This window comes from Littorina saxatilis, linkage group LG15, assembly GCF_037325665.1.
Source record: "Littorina saxatilis isolate snail1 linkage group LG15, US_GU_Lsax_2.0, whole genome shotgun sequence".
Lineage (NCBI taxonomy): Eukaryota > Metazoa > Mollusca > Gastropoda > Littorinimorpha > Littorinidae > Littorina > Littorina saxatilis.
In genome coordinates, this window is record NC_090259.1 from 2,012,124 (window position 1) to 2,034,623 (window position 22,500).

At 45.6% G+C, this 22,500-nt stretch overlaps 2 protein-coding genes across 7 annotated transcripts in view; one reads left to right on the plus strand and one right to left on the minus strand.

Annotated features, from left to right (window-relative positions):
* Window positions 1-22,500, plus strand: part of LOC138948182 (coiled-coil domain-containing protein 180-like) — a 166,797-nt gene that overhangs the window by 47,860 nt on the left and 96,437 nt on the right. For all 4 annotated transcript variants that reach the window (XM_070319677.1, XM_070319678.1, XM_070319679.1 and 1 more), the window contains one exon: window positions 736-879. In XM_070319677.1, coding sequence (XP_070175778.1) covers window positions 736-879 — 144 coding nt within the window. The remainder of the gene's footprint in view (window positions 1-735; window positions 880-22,500) is intronic.
* The window catches only part of LOC138948186 (arrestin domain-containing protein 4-like), a 33,651-nt gene continuing 18,895 nt past the window's right edge, over window positions 7,745-22,500 (minus strand). For all 3 annotated transcript variants that reach the window (XM_070319689.1, XM_070319688.1, XM_070319687.1), the window contains 2 exons: window positions 10,361-11,619; window positions 7,745-9,145 (listed from right to left, as the gene is read on the minus strand). In XM_070319689.1, the coding sequence (XP_070175790.1) occupies window positions 8,645-9,145; window positions 10,361-11,053 (1,194 nt within the window). In that variant the 5' untranslated portion in view covers window positions 11,054-11,619 and the 3' untranslated portion in view covers window positions 7,745-8,644. The remainder of the gene's footprint in view (window positions 9,146-10,360; window positions 11,620-22,500) is intronic.

Genomic DNA, 22,500 nt, shown 5'->3' on the forward strand with positions numbered 1-22,500 from the left:
TTGTGTAATCCTCAAACATCATAGGACCCTCTTATCGACCAATTTCTGAAGGGTTATCTCTTATCGACCAATTCCTGAAGGGTTATCTCTTATCGACCAATTTCTGAAGGGTTATCTCTTATCGACCAATTCCTGAAGGGTTACCTCTTATCGACCAATTCCTGAAGGGTTACCTCTTATCGACCAATTCCTGAAGGGTTATCTCTTATCGAGCAATTCCTGAAGGGTTACCTCTTATCGACCAATTCCTGAAGGGTTATCTCTTATCGACCAATTTCTGAAGGGTTATCTTTGTTAACAAGCAAATAAACCTTGGGGTAAATTGAACTGGGCAGTCTGGATCTTGTTTGTTTGTTTGTTTGCTTAACGCCCAGCCGACCACGAAGGGCCATATCAGGGCAGTCCGGATGTTGTTGGCCGTGGGCGAATATGGAATTAAAGAAGGAATTTACGATGATTATCCTTATTCGGATGGCGTGGGTCAGGTACGACCCATACTCTGCAAAGAGGCGGTAAAGAGTTTATTCCTATTTCGATGGTGTGGGTCGTGTACGACCCATACGTTTTGCGTTGCATCTTTCTTTTAAAGTAAATATGGGTCGTGCATGACCCACATCAGCTGAACTGTGTATATAGTCCACAGCTTGATGAGGTGAAGGTTAAATACCCTGCCCTTTCAGCTCTCAAGTCCCTGAAATGGACCGTGTGGAATAACTTGTATAATGTCTGTTGCAGGAAAAGGCTCGTCTGGAGGCAGAAGCTGAGGCGGCAGCATTAGAGGAGGGCGTCAGTCGGGCCCCAAGCGGCATGCTGTCCTCCGGAAGTTCTAACCGTGAGGTCAAGAAATCTCTCAAGAAACCCAAAGCAGAAGAGGATGAGGTGAGTGCTGAGCAGTTTGTGTTGTTGTTGTGGTGGTGGTGGTGGTGGTGGTTGTGATGGTGGGTATGGATGGCCAAATCTCAACATTTTTACTTGCCAGCCGGGTGAGTAACTTCACAAAAGTCACTTGACTTACTTTGACTTATTCCTGTAGACTCCCTGTGGAGCATAGGGCCGCACACAAAAGTCACTAGTCCGGCAGAAATGTCACTGGCCCAGTACATATACCACAGTTGATCTGCAGTTAGCCTCGATATTTACAAAAGTGTTGCATTTTACCAGAATTTTCATTGTCCAGCCAGGCTGTTTCTACTATAGCCCTCTCTGTCTGTCTCTCTGTGTGTCCGTCTCCCTCTCTGAGGGATTTCCCAGGGTCTGGTTTCCCTCTCTGTCTGTATCTCTGTGTGTCCGTCTCCCTCTCTGAGGGATTTCCCAGGGTCTGGTTTCCTCTCTGTCTGTCTGTCTCTCTGTGTGTCCGTCTCCCTCTCTGAGGGATTTCGCAGGGTCTGGTTTCCTCTCTGTCTGTCTGTCTCTCTGTGTGTCCGTCTCCCTCTCTGAGGGATTTCCCAGGGTCTGGTTTCCTCTCTGTCTGTCTGTCTCTCTGTGTGTCCGTCTCCCTCTCTGAGGGATTTCCCAGGGTCTGGTTTCCTCTCTGTCTGTCTGTCTCTCTGTGTGTCCGTCTCCCTCTCTGAGGGATTTCCCAGGGTCTGGTTTCCTCTCTGTCTGTCTGTCTCTCTGTGTGTCCGTCTCCCTCTCTGAGGGATTTCGCAGGGTCTGGTTTCCTCTCTGTCTGTCTGTCTCTCTGTGTGTCCGTCTCCCTCTCTGAGGGATTTCCCAGGGTCTGGTTTCCTCTCTGTCTGTCTGTCTCTCTGTGTGTCCGTCTCCCTCTCTGAGGGATTTCGCAGGGTCTGGTTTCCTCTCTGTCTGTCTGTCTCTCTGTGTGTCCGTCTCCCTCTCTGAGGGATTTCCCAGGGTCTGGTTTCCTCTCTGTCTGTCTGTCTCTCTGTGTGTCCGTCTCCCTCTCTGAGGGATTTCCCAGGGTCTGGTTTCCTCTCTGTCTGTCTGTCTCTCTGTGTGTCCGTCTCCCTCTCTGAGGGATTTCCCAGGGTCTGGTTTCCTCTCTGTCTGTCTGTCTCTCTGTGTGTCCGTCTCCCTCTCTGAGGGATTTCGCAGGGTCTGGTTTCCTCTCTGTCTGTCTGTCTCTCTGTGTGTCCGTCTCCCTCTCTGAGGGATTTCCCAGGGTCTGGTTTCCTCTCTGTCTGTCTGTCTCTCTGTGTGTCCGTCTCCCTCTCTGAGGGATTTCGCAGGGTCTGGTTTCCTCTCTGTCTGTCTGTCTCTCTGTGTGTCCGTCTCCCTCTCTGAGGGATTTCCCAGGGTCTGGTTTCCTCTCTGTCTGTCTGTCTCTCTGTGTGTCCGTCTCCCTCTCTGAGGGATTTCCCGTCTGGTTTCCGATACAGTTGTTTGATGGTTGGTTTGCTTTCTTTTGCTGTTTAGTTTAGTAAAGTTTAATTTGGTTTGGTTTGGTTTGGCCTAGTTTAGTTTCGTATCTTTTTGTTTTTGTTTTGTTTTGTTTTGTTTCGTTTTGCTTCGTTTCGTTTCAGTTTTAATTTCCAGTTAGAAATCTCTGAAATGTTGTCTAAGATAGCACTTTGAAACTACAGAATAATATCTGACACTTGAGCTGTGGTTGACTGAAAGAATTCAAAATTTGAAACACATTAAGTCAAGTACGTGTTAAATGCAATGACACACCCACACAAACACACCCACACTTCCTCTCTCTCACAAACACATACTCTCTCTTTTTCTCTATTCCTTTATCTCTCTCTCTCTCATACTGTATACACACTCACACACACACACACATGCGCACGCACGCACTCACACACACACACACACACACACACTCACACACACACACACACACCCGCACATGCAAACGCACGAAAAGCACCTGGGAATTATACAAACTTTCTGAGTTGTTTCAATGATAAAATACACATACCTCACCCAGGCGACTTAAGGGTAGCTTTTTTTGAAAAAATACATACCTTTCTGATGACTTTAACTATTCACAACTAGCTTATATTGAAAAAACAAAGATCAGCGTAGATTAAGAATCTGAATAAGTAGTGTTCAAGTGAGTGATAAATGTTTCTTATTTTTCTAAAGCGTTCTGAATTCCGGCTGGCTTGCCAGATTGTTGGTTACACATGGTTGGTTTTCGCTGAAGCATGCACATTTGTCCTGAGGCACTGATGTGTAGCAGATTACTTTGGGTTGTGTTTCATGCATGAATGGTTATATACACACGTGGAGTTCAAGTGTTCCTTGTATGTTGGTGGCTGCCTAAAGAAATACGGCTGATAACTCCTATATTTCTCCTGATAGATGAGAAGGGTTTCGTTATAAATATAATTAGACAAAAGGTGATAATGATAGACTACACATTCTCTCTCTCTCTCTCTCTCTCTCTCTCTCTCTCTCTCTCTCTCTCTCTTTCTCTCTGTCTCTCTCTGTCTCTGTCTTTCCCTCCCTCTATCTCTCTCTCTCTCTCTTTCTCTCTCTCTCTCTCTCTCTCTCTCTCTCTCTCTCTCTCTCTCTCTCTCTCTTGCAAGAAAGTAGCCAAGAACGTTTTCTTCCTATTCAAGTTTAAGCAATTTACGGACAGAAGGACTCTGGAAATGTTCCACCATGCTCATGTAATGCCTCACATCAATTATGTTTCGACGGTCTGGGATGGCAGCAGTGATGTCCACTTGAAAAAGTTAAACTCTCTCTATCGTCGCTCGGCTAAACTCATCATAAAGGATAATGCCCCAACAGATATGAAATTAAAAATGCTTAACTTTCTTCCACTGGAAAAGCATCTCAAGTTAAACAAAGCCATTTTTATGCATAAATTGTACGGTAAAGTGCCGATTTACATTACATCATTATTTAATAAAGCTACCGACAGATATGGGTCGGTCAACTTGATCCCGCCGATTACACGAATTGACCTTTATAAGACCAGTCTTGCTTTTTCGGGTACATCAGTTTGGAATTCACTTCTATCATCCTTTAAGCACTTAAAGTCGTTAAAAAGTTTTAAAAAATGTGTAAAAAAACACTTAATGTCTGAGTAGTTTAACGCGTTTTGATTTATCACACTTTAGTATTACGCCAAAGATATGCTGTGCATTGTATATTGTGAACATATTTTAGTTGTACTATTGCAACATGTTCGATTGCTACCAGCTTGTACTTATAATTACTTGCATAGTATGCATCTTATTTTATGAAAAACCGCATAATTATGTATTCTCTTCATGCCTCATCTTCATCATCATCATCATCATCATCGTCATCTTTATCACCACGTGCTGAAGTTTTCTGACCTCCTTTTGTTGGTAAACTTTTTAACTTTTTAATTTTTAATTTTTCAATTTTATCATTGTGTGTCTGTGCGTCCCAAGGACAGATTGTAAGAAAAGGCATAGCCTTAAATCTTAATCCTTGTTAAATAAAGTTCAATTCAATTCAATTCAATTCAATTCTCTCTCTGACTCCATCTCTCTCTCCATCTCTCTCTCTTTCTCTTTCTCTCTCTCTCTCTCTCTCTCTCTCTCTCTCCTTGTGTTCACATTAGGGGCAAGTGCCCAATGAATAAACCGTCTGTGTCTGCGCCTTCCTCTCTTTTTCTTTCACACACACACACACACACACACACACACACACACACAGACACACACACACACACACAGACACACACACACACACACACACACACACACACACAGACACACACACACACACACAGACACACACACACACACACACACACACACTGTGATGCTCATGCACGCATAGACAGACACACGTACGTACACAAACACACACAGACACACACACGCACACACACGGCACGCACACACACACACACTGCACGCATGCATACACACACACACACGGCACGCACGCACGCACACACACACACACACACACACACACACACACACACACACACACACACACACGGCACGCATGCATATACACACACACACACACGTAACGGCACGCACGCACGCACACACAAGTCAGCACACTTGTATCAATTCACAAGTTGTTGTTTCTTGTATTTTTTTGGATTAACCATACTTATAAGGTAGAAACTCATCTTTCGAAAGAATAATAATAATAATAATAATAATAATAATAGATAACTTTTCTATAGCGCGAGTCCCATCAATTGGCTCCAGGCGCCACATAATACCACATACAGTACAACAATGAAATATTGTGGTGGAAGTTGAACAGAAAGCTGTCAACACATGGAATTAAGACCTTAATTGCCTTTGCCCATACACTTTGTTCAGATTATCAAAAACAGTTCAGTTATGCTGAATAATATTGTTGTATCTTCTATATGACTTTGTTGTTACAGTTTCATACAGCTGTACATGTTGCGTTCATTTTTGCATACACTCGTATATATGCCAAAGTTATGGCAACAATTATACATCCATGTTGAACGTTTCTACATGTGCACATTAAACACATCATTTCACTGTCTTTATATTTTTTATATTTTTTATTTAGCTCAGAACTATGAACTCAACAGACACACACACACAGTCACAACCCACAATTCAGCATTTTGTTCTTTTGGCACTGCCGTTTCTTTTCTTAAACCTGAAGGTCTGTTTTGCAGCATGAATTAAAGTCGTTTGGCCTCAGAATTCTTCCATGTAAAATGAGTTTCCTCTACACCCAGTAAACTGCACTTTCTCACGTTATGCTGTCATTTGGCAATTAGGTTATTGCTGTATACATACATTGCTGTTAATTCCTACAACACAATTAGGTTATTGCTGTATACATAGATTGCTGTTAATTCCTACAACACAAAAAACTTATTGCTGTGTAGCAAAGTGCACTTCGCTACCCTAAACACTCTAATCATCGCATAGCGAAACAGCCTTGTGTACAGTACATAGCAGACGATACGATGATGCGCGCGCACCTTGCCGGCGCAAATTCTAATACAATACCTTTCTTTATATATCTACCTAACTTCTATCTTTCAAAGTCCCTTTTATCTTTGATACGGTCCTAATTATATTTAGGTTTGCATAGAAGTCACTGATTAGGCTGGATGGCTGCATATTATTGTGTTATTTACGATAATGCTTCGAACTGACAAAAGCGTCACTCTGACCTTGACCGGTTTTCATGCATCGTCGAGAGAAATTGATTCTCACAAACTCATCTTTGTCTTTTCAATCATTGTTTTGTCATTTTTGTATCACTATTACATATCCCGTACCTATGTTGCATATAATTTTAGTTTGTTTATAAGGATTTGGTTGTAACGAGTGATGCTTGGTTCCTCTGCAAAGATTGCTAATTTATGCAGACAGGTACTCCCGCAGGAATTTAGCCGATTCCATTTACTTTCGGACTTTACCGCTTCGTACTAAGTCAATGTATAATTTTCCCCCAAGTAACGCATATCATGATGTTTGTCTAGGGTTCTTCTTTTTATCTGTATGATTTATGAGTTTGTCCATTATTCCAGTTTAGAGAGTTTTGTAATTTTCCGCACTGAAGTTGGTTCAGTGCCTTCACTAGGACCATTGTTTTTGCATCATACTAAATAAATATAAGTTTTTACGAAATGTGATCTATTGCAATGGAAAGCTAAAGGTCGTAGCTTTAATTTGATGTATAGCCCCGGCGCGGACTGCACAGAAAGCACCGTCCGCCGAGAATAAAAATCGCCTGAATACGGCCAGAAACACGGAATCTGTGTTTCTTACACTTGCTTTACCCTACGTTATTTAAACAAATACATAACCAATCCTAACAAACAATACATCAAATTAAAGCTACGACCTTTAGCTTTCCATTGCAATAGATCACATTTCATAAAAACTTATATTTATTTAGTAAGATGCAAAAACAATGGTCCTAGTGAAGGCACTGAACCAACTTCAGTGCGGAAAATTACAAAACTCTCTAAACTGGAATAATGGACAAACTCATAAATCATACAGATAAAAAGAAGAACCCTAGACAAACATCATGATATGCGTTACTTGGGGGAAAATTATACATTGACTTAGTACGAAGCGGTAAAGTCCGAAAGTAAATGGAATCGGCTAAATTCCTGCGCGAGTACCTGTCTGCATAAATTAGCAATCTTTGCAGAGGAACCAAGCATCACTCATTACAACCAAATCCTTATAAACAAACTAAAATCATATGCAACATAGGTACGGGATATGTAATAGTGATACAAAAATGACAAAACAATGATTGAAAAGACAAAGATGAGTTTGTGAGAATCAATCTCTCTCGACGATACATGAAAACCGGTCAAGGTCAGAGTGACGCTTTGGTCAGTTCGAAGCATTATCGTAAATAACACAATAATATGCAGCCATCCAGCCTAATCAGTGACTTCTATGCAAACCTAAATATAATTAGGACCGTATCAAAGATAAAAGGGACTTTGAAAGATAGAAGTTAGGTAGATATATAAAGAAAGGTATTGTATTAGAATTTGCGCCGGCAAGGTGCGCGCGCATCATCGTATCGTCTGCTATGGGATGGGTTATCCCGTTTGTACTGTACACAAGGCTGTTTCGCTATGCGATGATTAGAGTGTTTAGGGTAGCGAAGTGCACTTTGCTACAGCTGTATACATACATTGCTGTTAATTCCTACAACACAATGATGAAAGCACAAGACTTCAAGACAATCGTGAGCCATACAATTGTGAATGTCATTTTCAGATTTTGTCTCACTTTTAATATCTAAGTATGAAATCTGGTTCTGAGTTTCACCAACACCCTGTACTTTCAGTGTTCTGTGTTTTCACTTCAAGGTACAGTTACACACATCAGAGTTTTCCATCATTTAATCATTTCTTTCTTCTTGTTAATCACATTTCCCAAGCGGGTTTCACATAAGCTGTATGAACTTTTCACATTCTTACCATTTGTAAAGTACGTGTTGGTCAGCTTGTCCTTGAAAGAAGCCCCATCAACCATCATCACAATGCATGGACCTTCATTCATCACACGTATCTCTGTTGAATCCTCTCGCATGTCTGTGACATATTCAGTCAGCAGAACAAACACCAAGGGCGGAAATCCAAACACATTTCAATGCATTGTTCGGCCAAGTCGGACTCAAATCAAAAAGTAAGTTAGCGGTCCACTCAATTGTCCATTTAAGTATCAGTTGGTATGTACTTATTCATACACCACATGTGCGTATTCTTCTTCTGCTGTGTGGCATGAAATCTTATAGCAGAGCAAACACTTTGTCAAGTAAGATCTATACACCCCACGCCACATCTGTGAATACTTTTCTTCTGCTGTCAGTCATGAAACCTTATACTTGTAGCAGAGCAAATACCACAGTGACACCTCTTGCTTGTCAATCATCAACGTAACTCCACCCACAATAAAGAAATAAGGAACACATTTCCACATTAAAGATCCACTACCTACATCAGAATGTGTTGTTCTCCAACAATTGATTCCTCTCATCATGATCTTCGTCATTGGGATCCTCAGCCTGTCCAGTACAACTACAAATCCTTAGCAGTGAAGCAGTTGTTTGTTCTTGCTCCTGTCAATCATATTAGGTCACATTCAGACTCTGTTTGTTCTTGCGCCTGTCAATCATGTTAGGTCACATTCAGACCCTTCACAATGATCGAAGCACAGTTTTCTCCTCTTCTCTGTCAATCTTACACTAAGCTCCGCCCACATCACAAGCGGGTGTTCTCCATCAGTTCCTGAGGCCTGTCCCTCACCAGATCTCTGGTGGGTTTGGTGACGTGGGAACCCTGTCGGAACAGGGGGTTATTGATCACCACCTGGTCCCCCCTCAGCTCAGGAACCCCGGTCACAGCCCCCCAGTGGTTCTGGGGTTCCCCCAGATCCCCCGCATACCCGTCCTCATCCCCCATGGGGAGCCCCTTGGTTCCTCTCATCGTCCAGTGGTTGTTGATGGAAGGAGCGGCCCCTTCGCCCCGCCTGTGGGCGGTCTCGCCAGGGAGGTGCGAACCAATGAGAATGGGGGATTCCATTTTTAATTCCGTCCCTCCGGAGATCTCGACGCGGAACTGCATGACGTAGTGGATCTCGATGATGTCGCAGTACTCGAGGCGCGTCTCGGGGATGTAGGGGGGCAGGGTGAGACGCACGAAGTTCCAGCGACGTCCCTCGTTGTGCTCCACGTCGAACTCATCTCGCTTCTTGCTCACGATCTGAGGACACAAATCAAATCACTTAGCAGTGTTGTTGGGCACTTTTTGTCAGTAACGTCTTTGTACCACGCGTAGAAACAGTGTTGAGAAGGTCTTCCCCCTAAAGGATAGACGTAGAACTGCAAGGGTATTATTAGAAAATGTTTTGGTGTGAAAGTTGTGGTGTGAAAGTTGTGGTGTGAAAGTTGTGGTGTGAAAGTTGTGGTGTGAAAGTTGTGGTGTGAAAGTTGTGGTGTGAAAGTTGTGGTGTGAAAGTTTTGGTCTGAAAGTTTTGGTCTGAAAGTTGTGGTGTGAAAGTTGTGGTGTGAAAGTTGTGGTCTGAAAGTTGTGGTGTGAAAGTTGTGGTGTGAAAGTTGTGGTGTGAAAGTTGTGGTGTGAAAGTTGTGGTGTGAAAGTTGTGGTCTGAAAGTTGTGGTGTGAAAGTTGTGGTGTGAAAGTTGTGGTGACGTGAAAGTTGTGGTGACGTGAAAGTTGTGGTGTGAAAGTTGTGGCGTGAAAGTTGTGGCGTGAAAGTTGTGGCGTGAAAGTTGTGGCGTGAAAGTTGTGGCGTGAAAGTTGTGGTGTGAAAGTTGTGGTGTGAAAGTTGTGGTGTGAAAGTTGTGGTGTGAAAGTTGTGGCGTGAAAGTTGTGGCGTGAAAGTTGTGGCGTGAAAGTTGTGGTCTGAAAGTTGTGGTCTGAAAGTTGTGGTCTGAAAGTTGTGGTCTGAAAGTTGTGGTCTGAAAGTTGTGGTGTGAAAGTTGTGGTGTGAAAGTTGTGGTGTGAAAGTTGTGGTGTGAAAGTTGTGGTGTGAAAGTTGTGGTCTGAAAGTTGTGGTCTGAAAGTTGTGGTCTGAAAGTTGTGGTCTGAAAGTTGTGGTCTGAAAGTTGTGGCACAAATGATACGTGCAACAAAGTAAATAGCTAATCTGTGGCAGTTACAGGACAGAATTATTACCTTGCCTGTTTCAACTCATCTGAACCTGCAGGAGCATAAGCCTGGAAGTTTTTTTTCAAGCTGATATCTCCTGCGAAGAGTACTGACTGTAAACAACAAACACACCCTGTGCTTCAACTGCCTGAACTTTGTGGCAACAACAGGAATTTTATTATGTCCTACAGGCTAAACATGTTGCCTCTTAAGGAGTGGACAAATTTCATATGATAACGACTTTGTGGCTGAGAAATACTTCATCTTCAAAACAGGAATAAATCCTGCTTACAACAATGCCGTCCTTACCTGTCTGAAGCTGGTGGACTTGTTGCGGGCATGGTATGTGGACAGCATGACGAGAGCAGCCTGCATGGCCGTCACGGTCCGCTGGCTGTGGTTCTTGATCTCCGCGTGCATAAACAGGTCCTCCCCGGGCACCCCGCCTCTCGACTCCATGTTCAGTCGAGCGGAGATCTTGCCGAACGTACACGACCCCCACAACCGCTTCTCCTGCTGCAAGGTCATCTCCTCCTTGGCAGACTCTGGCAGCGGACTCCGGCGGAGAACGAGGAAGGGCTCCGAGGTGATAGAGGTGTCTATGGACTTCACCCCCGTCACCGTACACTTGATGGTGTAGGTCACGTTCCCGAACTTGCCGATATAGGACGACGGCAGGTTCTCGGGGAGCTGGTACTCGAACGGGAAGTTGGTGTAGCCGGGCTGGAGGTTGCGCGGATTCTGGTTCTTGGTTTCCAGGACGATCTTGGAGACGTCGACGTACTTCTCCTCCGCCTGGTTGATGGGGCTGCGGCTGTCGCCCTCCTCGTCCTTCCAGCTGACGTTGCCCTCCCCCACCACCCGGATGGTGATGGTGCGCAGGGCGGTGGGGCGCGCGGCCTTGATGCGGATGTTTCCTCGGAGCACCTCGCCCGGCTGGTACTGGTACTGCTCGTCAATGTCGTGCTCGAGCACCACCGTCAGTTCTTCTACGGATGACATGGTGATGTGTCTCTCTGGAGGGTTAGGTGTCTAAGAGGAAACAAGGTGTAGAGTTTGTCGTTATTGTAGATGTTTGAATTGAATTTTTACTCTCGTTTTTTTCGCTCAGTCCTCCAGAGTTTTAGCACCTGTATCGGCAATTTTCTTAGTTGAATTCTAACTTTTTTCTCTCGTTTTTCCCGCTTAGCCACTGCGTGTGTTTTAACACCTGTGTTGGCACCAATTACTGGCGTGTTCGTGTGCTTGGACTTAGTAAGCTAAGGTCTGTATGTGCTACTGTCACTTCTGTAACTCTGTTAGTATCTAAACCACTTGCGTTGACACAGGCAACACTGAGCTGTTACTGCCGGGAAACACACAATGAAAAGGTGTGTTGTGCTGCTTCATATACTCGCTCCAGTGCTTTCTGTTACTTGTACTCGCATTATTTCCTTTTCAGTGGAATGCACTGTTAGTTCTATTAGTTGTTCCATGCTGCGTTGACAGTAGTGTTGAATCAAGGAGTGTGCTAAGAGTCTTCCGTGGTAAAGATCTGAGTTGTTTCCTCTGTCAGGAGTCGGCAGCACCTGTCATTACAAGAGAAGACAAGTTAACCGGGTGGAGCGCTGTCAGACTTTGTAATTATGCCAGATAGGTACTGGGCTTTGTAATTATAAATGATAGAGACTGAGCTGTCCTCAGACAGTTAATAACACAGAAAGACACAATCACGAGGAGAGAGAGAGAGAGAGAGAGAGAGAGAGAGAGAGAGAGAGAGAGAGAGAGAGAGAGAGAGAGAGAGAGAGAGAGAGAGAGAGAGAGAGAGAGAGAGAGAGAGAGAGAGAGAGAGAGAGAGAGAGAGAGAGAGAGAGAGAGAGAGAGAGAGAGAGAGAGAGAGAGAGAGAGAGAGAGAGAGAGAGAGAGAGAGAGAGAGAGAGAGAGAGAGAGAGAGAGAGAGAGAGAGAGAGAGAGAGAGAGAGAGAGAGAGAGAGAGAGAGAGAGCGCAAACAAACAAACAACACAAATCACACAGAACGCACCTGTACTGTTCAATTCTTGGTCTAAAAACAACACACCTCACCAAAATCTGTCACCCAACTCATTTTGTAAACCAACCTGACATTCCACTGCCAGCCAGCACACTCCCAGCCAGCACACTGCCAGAAGTAAACCCCATTACCTCATACTTCCAAGTCAGACCTCCCCGAACTGACCGCCGAGTACTATCCACCCCGTTCACGAATCTACCCGGGTACTAACCACCCGGTTTAACATGCACGCCTACCCGTGACAACCAGAGCAATGTGACGAGTCAAAAAGTTTGCCTAATTTCAGAGGGTGGTGGGCTGACAGTATGACGGAGTGTTTGATCATTAGACGGACAACCTCTACACAAAAGTGGTTCACCCGGTTTTCCGCCCTTGCGTTTGGTGGATTGACAGAGTTATAGTTTGCTAACATTTCTGTAATCTGTGGAGATCAGTGGTGAGAATTATGTTTTAAGTGGGGATTTATTAGTGGCAATTACTAAAAAGAAGAACTGGTTGCTCAATCAGCAAGGATGGACGATTTCACATTGTGTATGTATCGTGTGAGTGGAGGGGAAAGCATAAAGAGCGAAGGGAGGGGGGGGGGGGGGGTAATTCCGGGCGATTATAATTGAGTCGATTTTGTAATTGTATTCTTTTGTAAAGGTCGTTCCATTCCCCTCCTCTCTGTCTTTCTCTGTGTTTCAGTCTGTGTGTGTGTGTGTGTGTGTGTGTGTGTGTTCCACACTCCTACCCGCCCCCTATCCCACAGTGACCCTTGTCAAGAGACTTATTTCCAGTCTGAAACTCGCCCTCTGAACATTACTCAAGTGAACACTTTGCATGCCTCAGGGTTTCGTCAACCTGTCGCTCTCTGTCCCCTTTTCTTACCACATTGAATGTTGGTCTCTGTCCCCTTGTCTTACCACATTGAATGTTGGTCTCTGTCCCCTTGTCTTACCACATTGAATGTTGGTCTCTGTCCCCTTGTCTTACCACATTGAATGTTGGTCTCTGTCCCCTTGTCTTACCACATTGAATGTTGGTCTCTGTCCCCTTGTCTTACCACACTGAATGTTGGTCTCTGTCCCCTTGTCTTACCACACTGAATGTTGGTCTCTGTCCCCTTGTCTTACCACACTGAATGTTGGTCTCTGTCCCCTTGTCTTACCACACTGAATGTTGGTCTCTGTCCCCTTGTCTTACCACATTGAATGTTGGTCTCTGTCCCCTTGTCTTACCACACTGAATGTTGGTCTCTGTCCCCTTGTCTTACCACATTGAATGTTGGTCTCTGTCCCCTTGTCTTACCACATTGAATGTTGGTCTCTGTCCCCTTGTCTTACCACATTGAATGTTGGTCTCTGTCCCCTTGTCTTACCACATTGAATGTTGGTCTCTGTCCCCTTGTCTTACCACATTGAATGTTGGTCTCTGTCCCCTTGTCTTACCACACTGAATGTTGGTCTCTGTCCCCTTGTCTTACCACATTGAATGTTGGTCTCTGTCCCCTTGTCTTACCACACTGAATGTTGGTCTCTGTCCCCTTGTCTTACCACACTGAATGTTGGTCTCTGTCCCCTTGTCTTACCACATTGAATGTTGGTCTCTGTCCCCTTGTCTTACCACACTGAATGTTGGTCTCTGTCCCCTTGTCTTACCACATTGAATGTTGGTCTCTGTCCCCTTGTCTTACCACACTGAATGTTGGTCTCTGTCCCCTTGTCTTACCACACTGAATGTTGGTCTCTGTCCCCTTGTCTTACCACACTGAATGTTGGTCTCTGTCCCCTTGTCTTACCACATTGAATGTTGGTCTCTGTCCCCTTGTCTTACCACATTGAATGTTGGTCTCTGTCCCCTTGTCTTACCACACTGAATGTTGGTCTCTGTCCCCTTGTCTTACCACATTGAATGTTGGTCTCTGTCCCCTTGTCTTACCACACTGAATGTTGGTCTCTGTCCCCTTGTCTTACCACACTGAATGTTGGTCTCTGTCCCCTTGTCTTACCACACTGAATGTTGGTCTCTGTCCCCTTGTCTTACCACACTGAATGTTGGTCTCTGTCCCCTTGTCTTACCACACTGAATGTTGGTCTCTGTCCCCTTGTCTTACCACATTGAATGTTGGTCTCTGTCCCCTTGTCTTACCACACTGAATGTTGGTCTCTGTCCCCTTTTCTTACCACACTGAATGTTGGTCTCTGTCCCCTTGTCTTACCACATTGAATGTTGGTCTCTGTCCCCTTGTCTTACCACACTGAATGTTGGTCTCTGTCCCCTTGTCTTACCACACTGAATGTTGGTCTCTGTCCCCTTGTCTTACCACACTGAATGTTGGTCTCTGTCCCCTTGTCTTACCACACTGAATGTTGGTCTCTGTCCCCTTGTCTTACCACACTGAATGTTGGTCTCTGTCCCCTTGTCTTACCACACTGAATGTTGGTCTCTGTCCCCTTGTCTTACCACACTGAATGTTGGTCTCTGTCCCCTTGTCTTACCACACTGAATGTTGGTCTCTGTCCCCTTGTCTTACCACACTGAATGTTGGTCTCTGTCCCCTTGTCTTACCACACTGAATGTTGGTCTCTGTCCCCTTGTCTTACCACATTGAATGTTGGTCTCTGTCCCCTTGTCTTACCACACTGAATGTTGGTCTCTGTCCCCTTGTCTTACCACACTGAATGTTGGTCTCTGTCCCCTTGTCTTACCACACTGAATGTTGGTCTCTGTCCCCTTGTCTTACCACATTGAATGTTGGTCTCTGTCCCCTTGTCTTACCACATTGAATGTTGGTCTCTGTCCCCTTGTCTTACCACATTGAATGTTGGTCTCTGTCCCCTTGTCTTACCACACTGAATGTTGGTCTCTGTCCCCTTGTCTTACCACATTGAATGTTGGTCTCTGTCCCCTTGTCTTACCACACTGAATGTTGGTCTCTGTCCCCTTGTCTTACCACACTGAATGTTGGTCTCTGTCCCCTTGTCTTACCACATTGAATGTTGGTCTCTGTCCCCTTGTCTTACCACACTGAATGTTGGTCTCTGTCCCCTTGTCTTACCACACTGAATGTTGGTCTCTGTCCCCTTGTCTTACCACACTGAATGTTGGTCTCTGTCCCCTTGTCTTACCACACTGAATGTTGGTCTCTGTCCCCTTGTCTTACCACACTGAATGTTGGTCTCTGTCCCCTTGTCTTACCACACTGAATGTTGGTCTCTGTCCCCTAGTCTTACCACACTGAATGTTGGTCTCTGTCCCCTTGTCTTACCACACTGAATGTTGGTCTCTGTCCCCTTGTCTTACCACACTGAATGTTGGTCTCTGTCCCCTTGTCTTACCACATTGAATGTTGGTCTCTGTCCCCTTGTCTTACCACACTGAATGTTGGTCTCTGTCCCCTTGTCTTACCACACTGAATGTTGGTCTCTGTCCCCTTGTCTTACCACACTGAATGTTGGTCTCTGTCCCCTTGTCTTACCACACTGAATGTTGGTCTCTGTCCCCTTGTCTTACCACACTGAATGTTGGTCTCTGTCCCCTTGTCTTACCACACTGAATGTTGGTCTCTGTCCCCTTGTCTTACCACACTGAATGTTGGTCTCTGTCCCCTTGTCTTACCACACTGAATGTTGGTCTCTGTCCCCTTGTCTTACCACACTGAATGTTGGTCTCTGTCCCCTTGTCTTACCACACTGAATGTTGGTCTCTGTCCCCTTGTCTTACCACACTGAATGTTGGTCTCTGTCCCCTTGTCTTACCACACTGAATGTTGGTCTCTGTCCCCTTGTCTTACCACACTGAATGTTGGTCTCTGTCCCCTTGTCTTACCACATTGAATGTTGGTCTCTGTCCCCTTGTCTTACCACACTGAATGTTGGTCTCTGTCCCCTTGTCTTACCACACTGAATGTTGGTCTCTGTCCCCTTGTCTTACCACACTGAATGTTGGTCTCTGTCCCCTTGTCTTACCACACTGAATGTTGGTCTCTGTCCCCTTGTCTTACCACACTGAATGTTGGTCTCTGTCCCCTTGTCTTACCACATTGAATGTTGGTCTCTGTCCCCTTGTCTTACCACATTGAATGTTGGTCTCTGTCCCCTTGTCTTACCACACTGAATGTTGGTCTCTGTCCCCTTGTCTTACCACATTGAATGTTGGTCTCTGTCCCCTTGTCTTACCACACTGAATGTTGGTCTCTGTCCCCTTGTCTTACCACACTGAATGTTGGTCTCTGTCCCCTTGTCTTACCACATTGAATGTTGGTCTCTGTCCCCTTGTCTTACCACACTGAATGTTGGTCTCTGTCCCCTTGTCTTACCACATTGAATGTTGGTCTCTGTCCCCTTGTCTTACCACACTGAATGTTGGTCTCTGTCCCCTTGTCTTACCACACTGAATGTTGGTCTCTGTCCCCTTGTCTTACCACACTGAATGTTGGTCTCTGTCCCCTTGTCTTACCACACTGAATGTTGGTCTCTGTCCCCTTGTCTTACCACACTGAATGTTGGTCTCTGTCCCCTTGTCTTACCACACTGAATGTCGGTCTCTGTCCCCTTGTCTTACCACACTGAATGTTGGTCTCTGTCCCCTTGTCTTACCACACTGAATGTTGGTCTCTGTCCCCTTGTCTTACCACACTGAATGTTGGTCTCTGTCCCCTTGTCTTACCACACTGAATGTTGGTCTCTGTCCCCTTGTCTTACCACACTGAATGTTGGTCTCTGTCCCCTTGTCTTACCACACTGAATGTTGGTCTCTGTCCCCTTGTCTTACCACACTGAATGTTGGTCTCTGTCCCCTAGTCTCACCACACTGAATGTTGGTCTCTGTCCCCTTGTCTTACCACACTGAATGTTGGTCTCTGTCCCCTTGTCTTACCACACTGAATGTTGGTCTCTGTCCCCTTGTCTTACCACACTGAATGTTGGTCTCTGTCCCCTTGTCTTACCACACTGAATGTTGGTCTCTGTCCCCTTGTCTTACCACACTGAATGTTGGTCTCTGTCCCCTTGTCTTACCACACTGAATGTTGGTCTCTGTCCCCTTGTCTTACCACACTGAATGTTGGTCTCTGTCCCCTTGTCTTACCACACTGAATGTTGGTCTCTGTCCCCTTGTCTTACCACACTGAATGTTGGTCTCTGTCCCCTTGTCTTACCACACTGAATGTTGGTCTCTGTCCCCTTGTCTTACCACACTGAATGTTGGTCTCTGTCCCCTTGTCTTACCACATTGAATGTTGGTCTCTGTCCCCTTGTCTTACCACACTGAATGTTGGTCTCTGTCCCCTTGTCTTACCACACTGAATGTTGGTCTCTGTCCCCTTGTCTTACCACACTGAATGTTGGTCTCTGTCCCCTTGTCTTACCACACTGAATGTTGGTCTCTGTCCCCTTGTCTTACCACACTGAATGTTGGTCTCTGTCCCCTTGTCTTACCACACTGAATGTTGGTCTCTGTCCCCTTGTCTTACCACACTGAATGTTGGTCTCTGTCCCCTTGTCTTACCACATTGAATGTTGGTCTCTGTCCCCTTGTCTTACCACACTGAATGTTGGTCTCTGTCCCCTTGTCTTACCACACTGAATGTTGGTCTCTGTCCCCTTGTCTTACCACACTGAATGTTGGTCTCTGTCCCCTTGTCTTACCACACTGAATGTTGGTCTCTGTCCCCTTGTCTTACCACACTGAATGTTGGTCTCTGTCCCCTTGTCTTACCACATTGAATGTTGGTCTCTGTCCCCTTGTCTTACCACACTGAATGTTGGTCTCTGTCCCCTTGTCTTACCACACTGAATGTTGGTCTCTGTCCCCTTGTCTTACCACACTGAATGTTGGTCTCTGTCCCCTTGTCTTACCACACTGAATGTTGGTCTCTGTCCCCTTGTCTTACCACACTGAATGTTGGTCTCTGTCCCCTTGTCTTACCACACTGAATGTTGGTCTCTGTCCCCTTGTCTTACCACACTGAATGTTGGTCTCTGTCCCCTTGTCTTACCACACTGAATGTTGGTCTCTGTCCCCTTGTCTTACCACACTGAATGTTGGTCTCTGTCCCCTTGTCTTACCACATTGAATGTTGGTCTCTGTCCCCTTGTCTTACCACACTGAATGTTGGTCTCTGTCCCCTTGTCTTACCACACTGAATGTTGGTCTCTGTCCCCTTGTCTTACCACATTGAATGTTGGTCTCTGTCCCCTTGTCTTACCACACTGAATGTTGGTCTCTGTCCCCTTGTCTTACCACACTGAATGTTGGTCTCTGTCCCCTTGTCTTACCACACTGAATGTTGGTCTCTGTCCCCTTGTCTTACCACACTGAATGTTGGTCTCTGTCCCCTTGTCTTACCACACTGAATGTTGGTCTCTGTCCCCTTGTCTTACCACACTGAATGTTGGTCTCTGTCCCCTTGTCTTACCACACTGAATGTTGGTCTCTGTCCCCTTGTCTTACCACACTGAATGTTGGTCTCTGTCCCCTTGTCTTACCACACTGAATGTTGGTCTCTGTCCCCTTGTCTTACCACACTGAATGTTGGTCTCTGTCCCCTTGTCTTACCACATTGAATGTTGGTCTCTGTCCCCTTGTCTTACCACACTGAATGTTGGTCTCTGTCCCCTTGTCTTACCACACTGAATGTTGGTCTCTGTCCCCTTGTCTTACCACACTGAATGTTGGTCTCTGTCCCCTTGTCTTACCACACTGAATGTTGGTCTCTGTCCCCTTGTCTTACCACACTGAATGTTGGTCTCTGTCCCCTTGTCTTACCACACTGAATGTTGGTCTCTGTCCCCTTGTCTTACCACACTGAATGTTGGTCTCTGTCCCCTTGTCTTACCACATTGAATGTTGGTCTCTGTCCCCTTGTCTTACCACACTGAATGTTGGTCTCTGTCCCCTTGTCTTACCACACTGAATGTTGGTCTCTGTCCCCTTGTCTTACCACACTGAATGTTGGTCTCTGTCCCCTTGTCTTACCACACTGAATGTTGGTCTCTGTCCCCTTGTCTTACCACACTGAATGTTGGTCTCTGTCCCCTTGTCTTACCACACTGAATGTTGGTCTCTGTCCCCTTGTCTTACCACACTGAATGTTGGTCTCTGTCCCCTTGTCTTACCACATTGAATGTTGGTCTCTGTCCCCTTGTCTTACCACACTGAATGTTGGTCTCTGTCCCCTTGTCTTACCACATTGAATGTTGGTCTCTGTCCCCTTGTCTTACCACACTGAATGTTGGTCTCTGTCCCCTTGTCTTACCACATTGAATGTTGGTCTCTGTCCCCTTGTCTTACCACACTGAATGTTGGTCTCTGTCCCCTTGTCTTACCACATTGAATGTTGGTCTCTGTCCCCTTGTCTTACCACACTGAATGTTGGTCTCTGTCCCCTTGTCTTACCACACTGAATGTTGGTCTCTGTCCCCTTGTCTTACCACATTGAATGTTGGTCTCTGTCCCCTTGTCTTACCACACTGAATGTTGGTCTCTGTCCCCTTGTCTTACCACATTGAATGTTGGTCTCTGTCCCCTTGTCTTACCACACTGAATGTTGGTCTCTGTCCCCTTGTCTTACCACACTGAATGTTGGTCTCTGTCCCCTTGTCTTACCACATTGAATGTTGGTCTCTGTCCCCTTGTCTTACCACACTGAATGTTGGTCTCTGTCCCCTTGTCTTACCACACTGAATGTTGGTCTCTGTCCCCTTGTCTTACCACACTGAATGTTGGTCTCTGTCCCCTTGTCTTACCACACTGAATGTTGGTCTCTGTCCCCTTGTCTTACCACATTGAATGTTGGTCTCTGTCCCCTTTTCTTACCACACTGAATGTTGGTCTCTGTCCCCTTGTCTTACCACATTGAATGTTGGTCTCTGTCCCCTTGTCTTACCACACTGAATGTTGGTCTCTGTCCCCTTGTCTTACCACATTGAATGTTGGTCTCTGTCCCCTTGTCTTACCACACTGAATGTTGGTCTCTGTCCCCTTGTCTTACCACATTGAATGTTGGTCTCTGTCCCCTTGTCTTACCACACTGAATGTTGGTCTCTGTCCCCTAGTCTTACCACACTGAATGTTGGTCTCTGTCCCCTTGTCTTACCACATTGAATGTTGGTCTCTGTCCCCTTGTCTTACCACACTGAATGTTGGTCTCTGTCCCCTTGTCTTACCACATTGAATGTTGGTCTCTGTCCCCTTGTCTTACCACATTGAATGTTGGTCTCTGTCCCCTTGTCTTACCACATTGAATGTTGGTCTCTGTCCCCTTGTCTTACCACATTGAATGTTGGTCTCTGTCCCCTTGTCTTACCACATTGAATGTTGGTCTCTGTCCCCTTGTCTTACCACATTGAATGTTGGTCTCTGTCCCCTTGTCTTACCACATTGAATGTTGGTCTCTGTCCCCTTGTCTTACCACATTGAATGTTGGTCTCTGTCCCCTTGTCTTACCACACTGAATGTTGGTCTCTGTCCCCTTGTCTTACCACATTGAATGTTGGTCTCTGTCCCCTTGTCTTACCACATTGAATGTTGGTCTCTGTCCCCTTGTCTTACCACACTGAATGTTGGTCTCTGTCCCCTTGTCTTACCACATTGAATGTTGGTCTCTGTCCCCTTGTCTTACCACATTGAATGTTGGTCTCTGTCCCCTTGTCTTACCACATTGAATGTTGGTCTCTGTCCCCTTGTCTTACCACATTGAATGTTGGTCTCTGTCCCCTTGTCTTACCACACTGAATGTTGGTCTCTGTCCCCTTGTCTTACCACACTGAATGTTGGTCTCTGTCCCCTTGTCTTACCACACTGAATGTTGGTCTCTGTCCCCTTGTCTTACCACACTGAATGTTGTCCCCTAGTCTCACCACACTGAATGTTGTCCCCTAGTCTCACCACACTGAATGTTGTCCCCTAGTCTCACCACACTGAATGTTGGTCTCTGTCCCCTTGTCTTACCACACTGAATGTTGGTCTCTGTCCCCTTGTCTTACCACACTGAATGTCGGTCTCAGCGACAAGAGTCCTGCAGACTCTGTACATACCACAGACCTCGGTTGGTATGGTTCGCTTGACTAAAATAGAATTAGTCATGATTTAGCTTCGCCTTTGGGCGTGGCCATGCAACTTTGCTTGAAGAACAAATATCTTCCAGGCAAAATCCGGGGCTTTCTTACGGCTAGTCATGAAGGCCAAAGGATAAGAGAGTCAAGGCTAGTCTCGTGTGTTCTTACGGCTAGTCATGAAGGCCAAAGGATAACACAGTCAAGGCTAGTCTCGTGTGTTCTTACGGCTAGTCATGAAGGCCAAAGGATAAGAGAGTCAAGGCTATAGCTAGTCTCGTGTGTTCTTACGGACAGTCATGAAGGCCAAAGGATAACACAGTCAAGGCTAGTCTCGTGTGTTCTTGCGGACAGTCATGAAGGCCAAAGGATAAGAGAGTCAAGGCTAGTCTCGTGTGTTCTTGCGGACAGTCATGAAGGCCAAAGGATAACACAGTCAAGGCTAGTCTCGTGTGTTCTTACGACTAGTCATGAAGGCCAAAGGATAACACAGTCAAGGCTAGTCTCGTGTGTTCTTACGGCTAGTCATGAAGGCCAAAGGATAAGAGAGTCAAGGCTAGTCTCGTGTGTTCTTGCGGACAGTTACTAAGAGTAAAGCCTGTCATTAACTGGGCCAAGTCCACTTTGGGAATTGTGCTTCACGAAGCTGGGTGCACAAATCTTTGGTAAGTCTAACTGCTGTTTCTGTCAATAAAAGACTTCACCAAGTCAACTTCGGCCTGAATTTAGGACAGCCTTAACAGGCAATCAACAATTCCTCTTAGCGGCCTGAATTTAGGACAGCCTTAACAGGCAATCAACAATTCCTCTTAGCGGCCTGAATTTAGGACAGCCTTAACAGGCAATCAACAATTCCTCTTAGCGGCCTGAATTTAGGACAGCCTTAACAGGCAATCAAGAATTCCTCTTAGCGGCCTGAATTTAGGACAGCCTTAACAGGCAATCAAGAATTCCTCTTAGCGGCCTGAATTTAGGACAGCCTTAACAGGCAATCAACAATTCCTCTTAGCGGCCTGAATTTAGGACAGCCTTAACAGGCAATCAACAATTCCTCTTAGCGGCCTGAATTTAGGACAGCCTTAACAGGCAATCAACAATTCCTCTTAGCGGCCTGAATTTAGGACAGCCTTAACAGGCAATCAACAATTCCTCTTAGCGGCCTGAATTTAGGACAGCCTTAACAGGCAATCAAGAATTCCTCTTAGCGGCCTGAATTTAGGACAGCCTTAACAGGCAATCAACAATTCCTCTTAGCGGCCTGAATTTAGGACAGCCTTAACAGGCAATCAACAATTCCTCTTAGCGGCCTGAATTTAGGACAGCCTTAACAGGCAATCAACAATTCCTCTTAGCGGCCTGAATTTAGGACAGCCTTAACAGG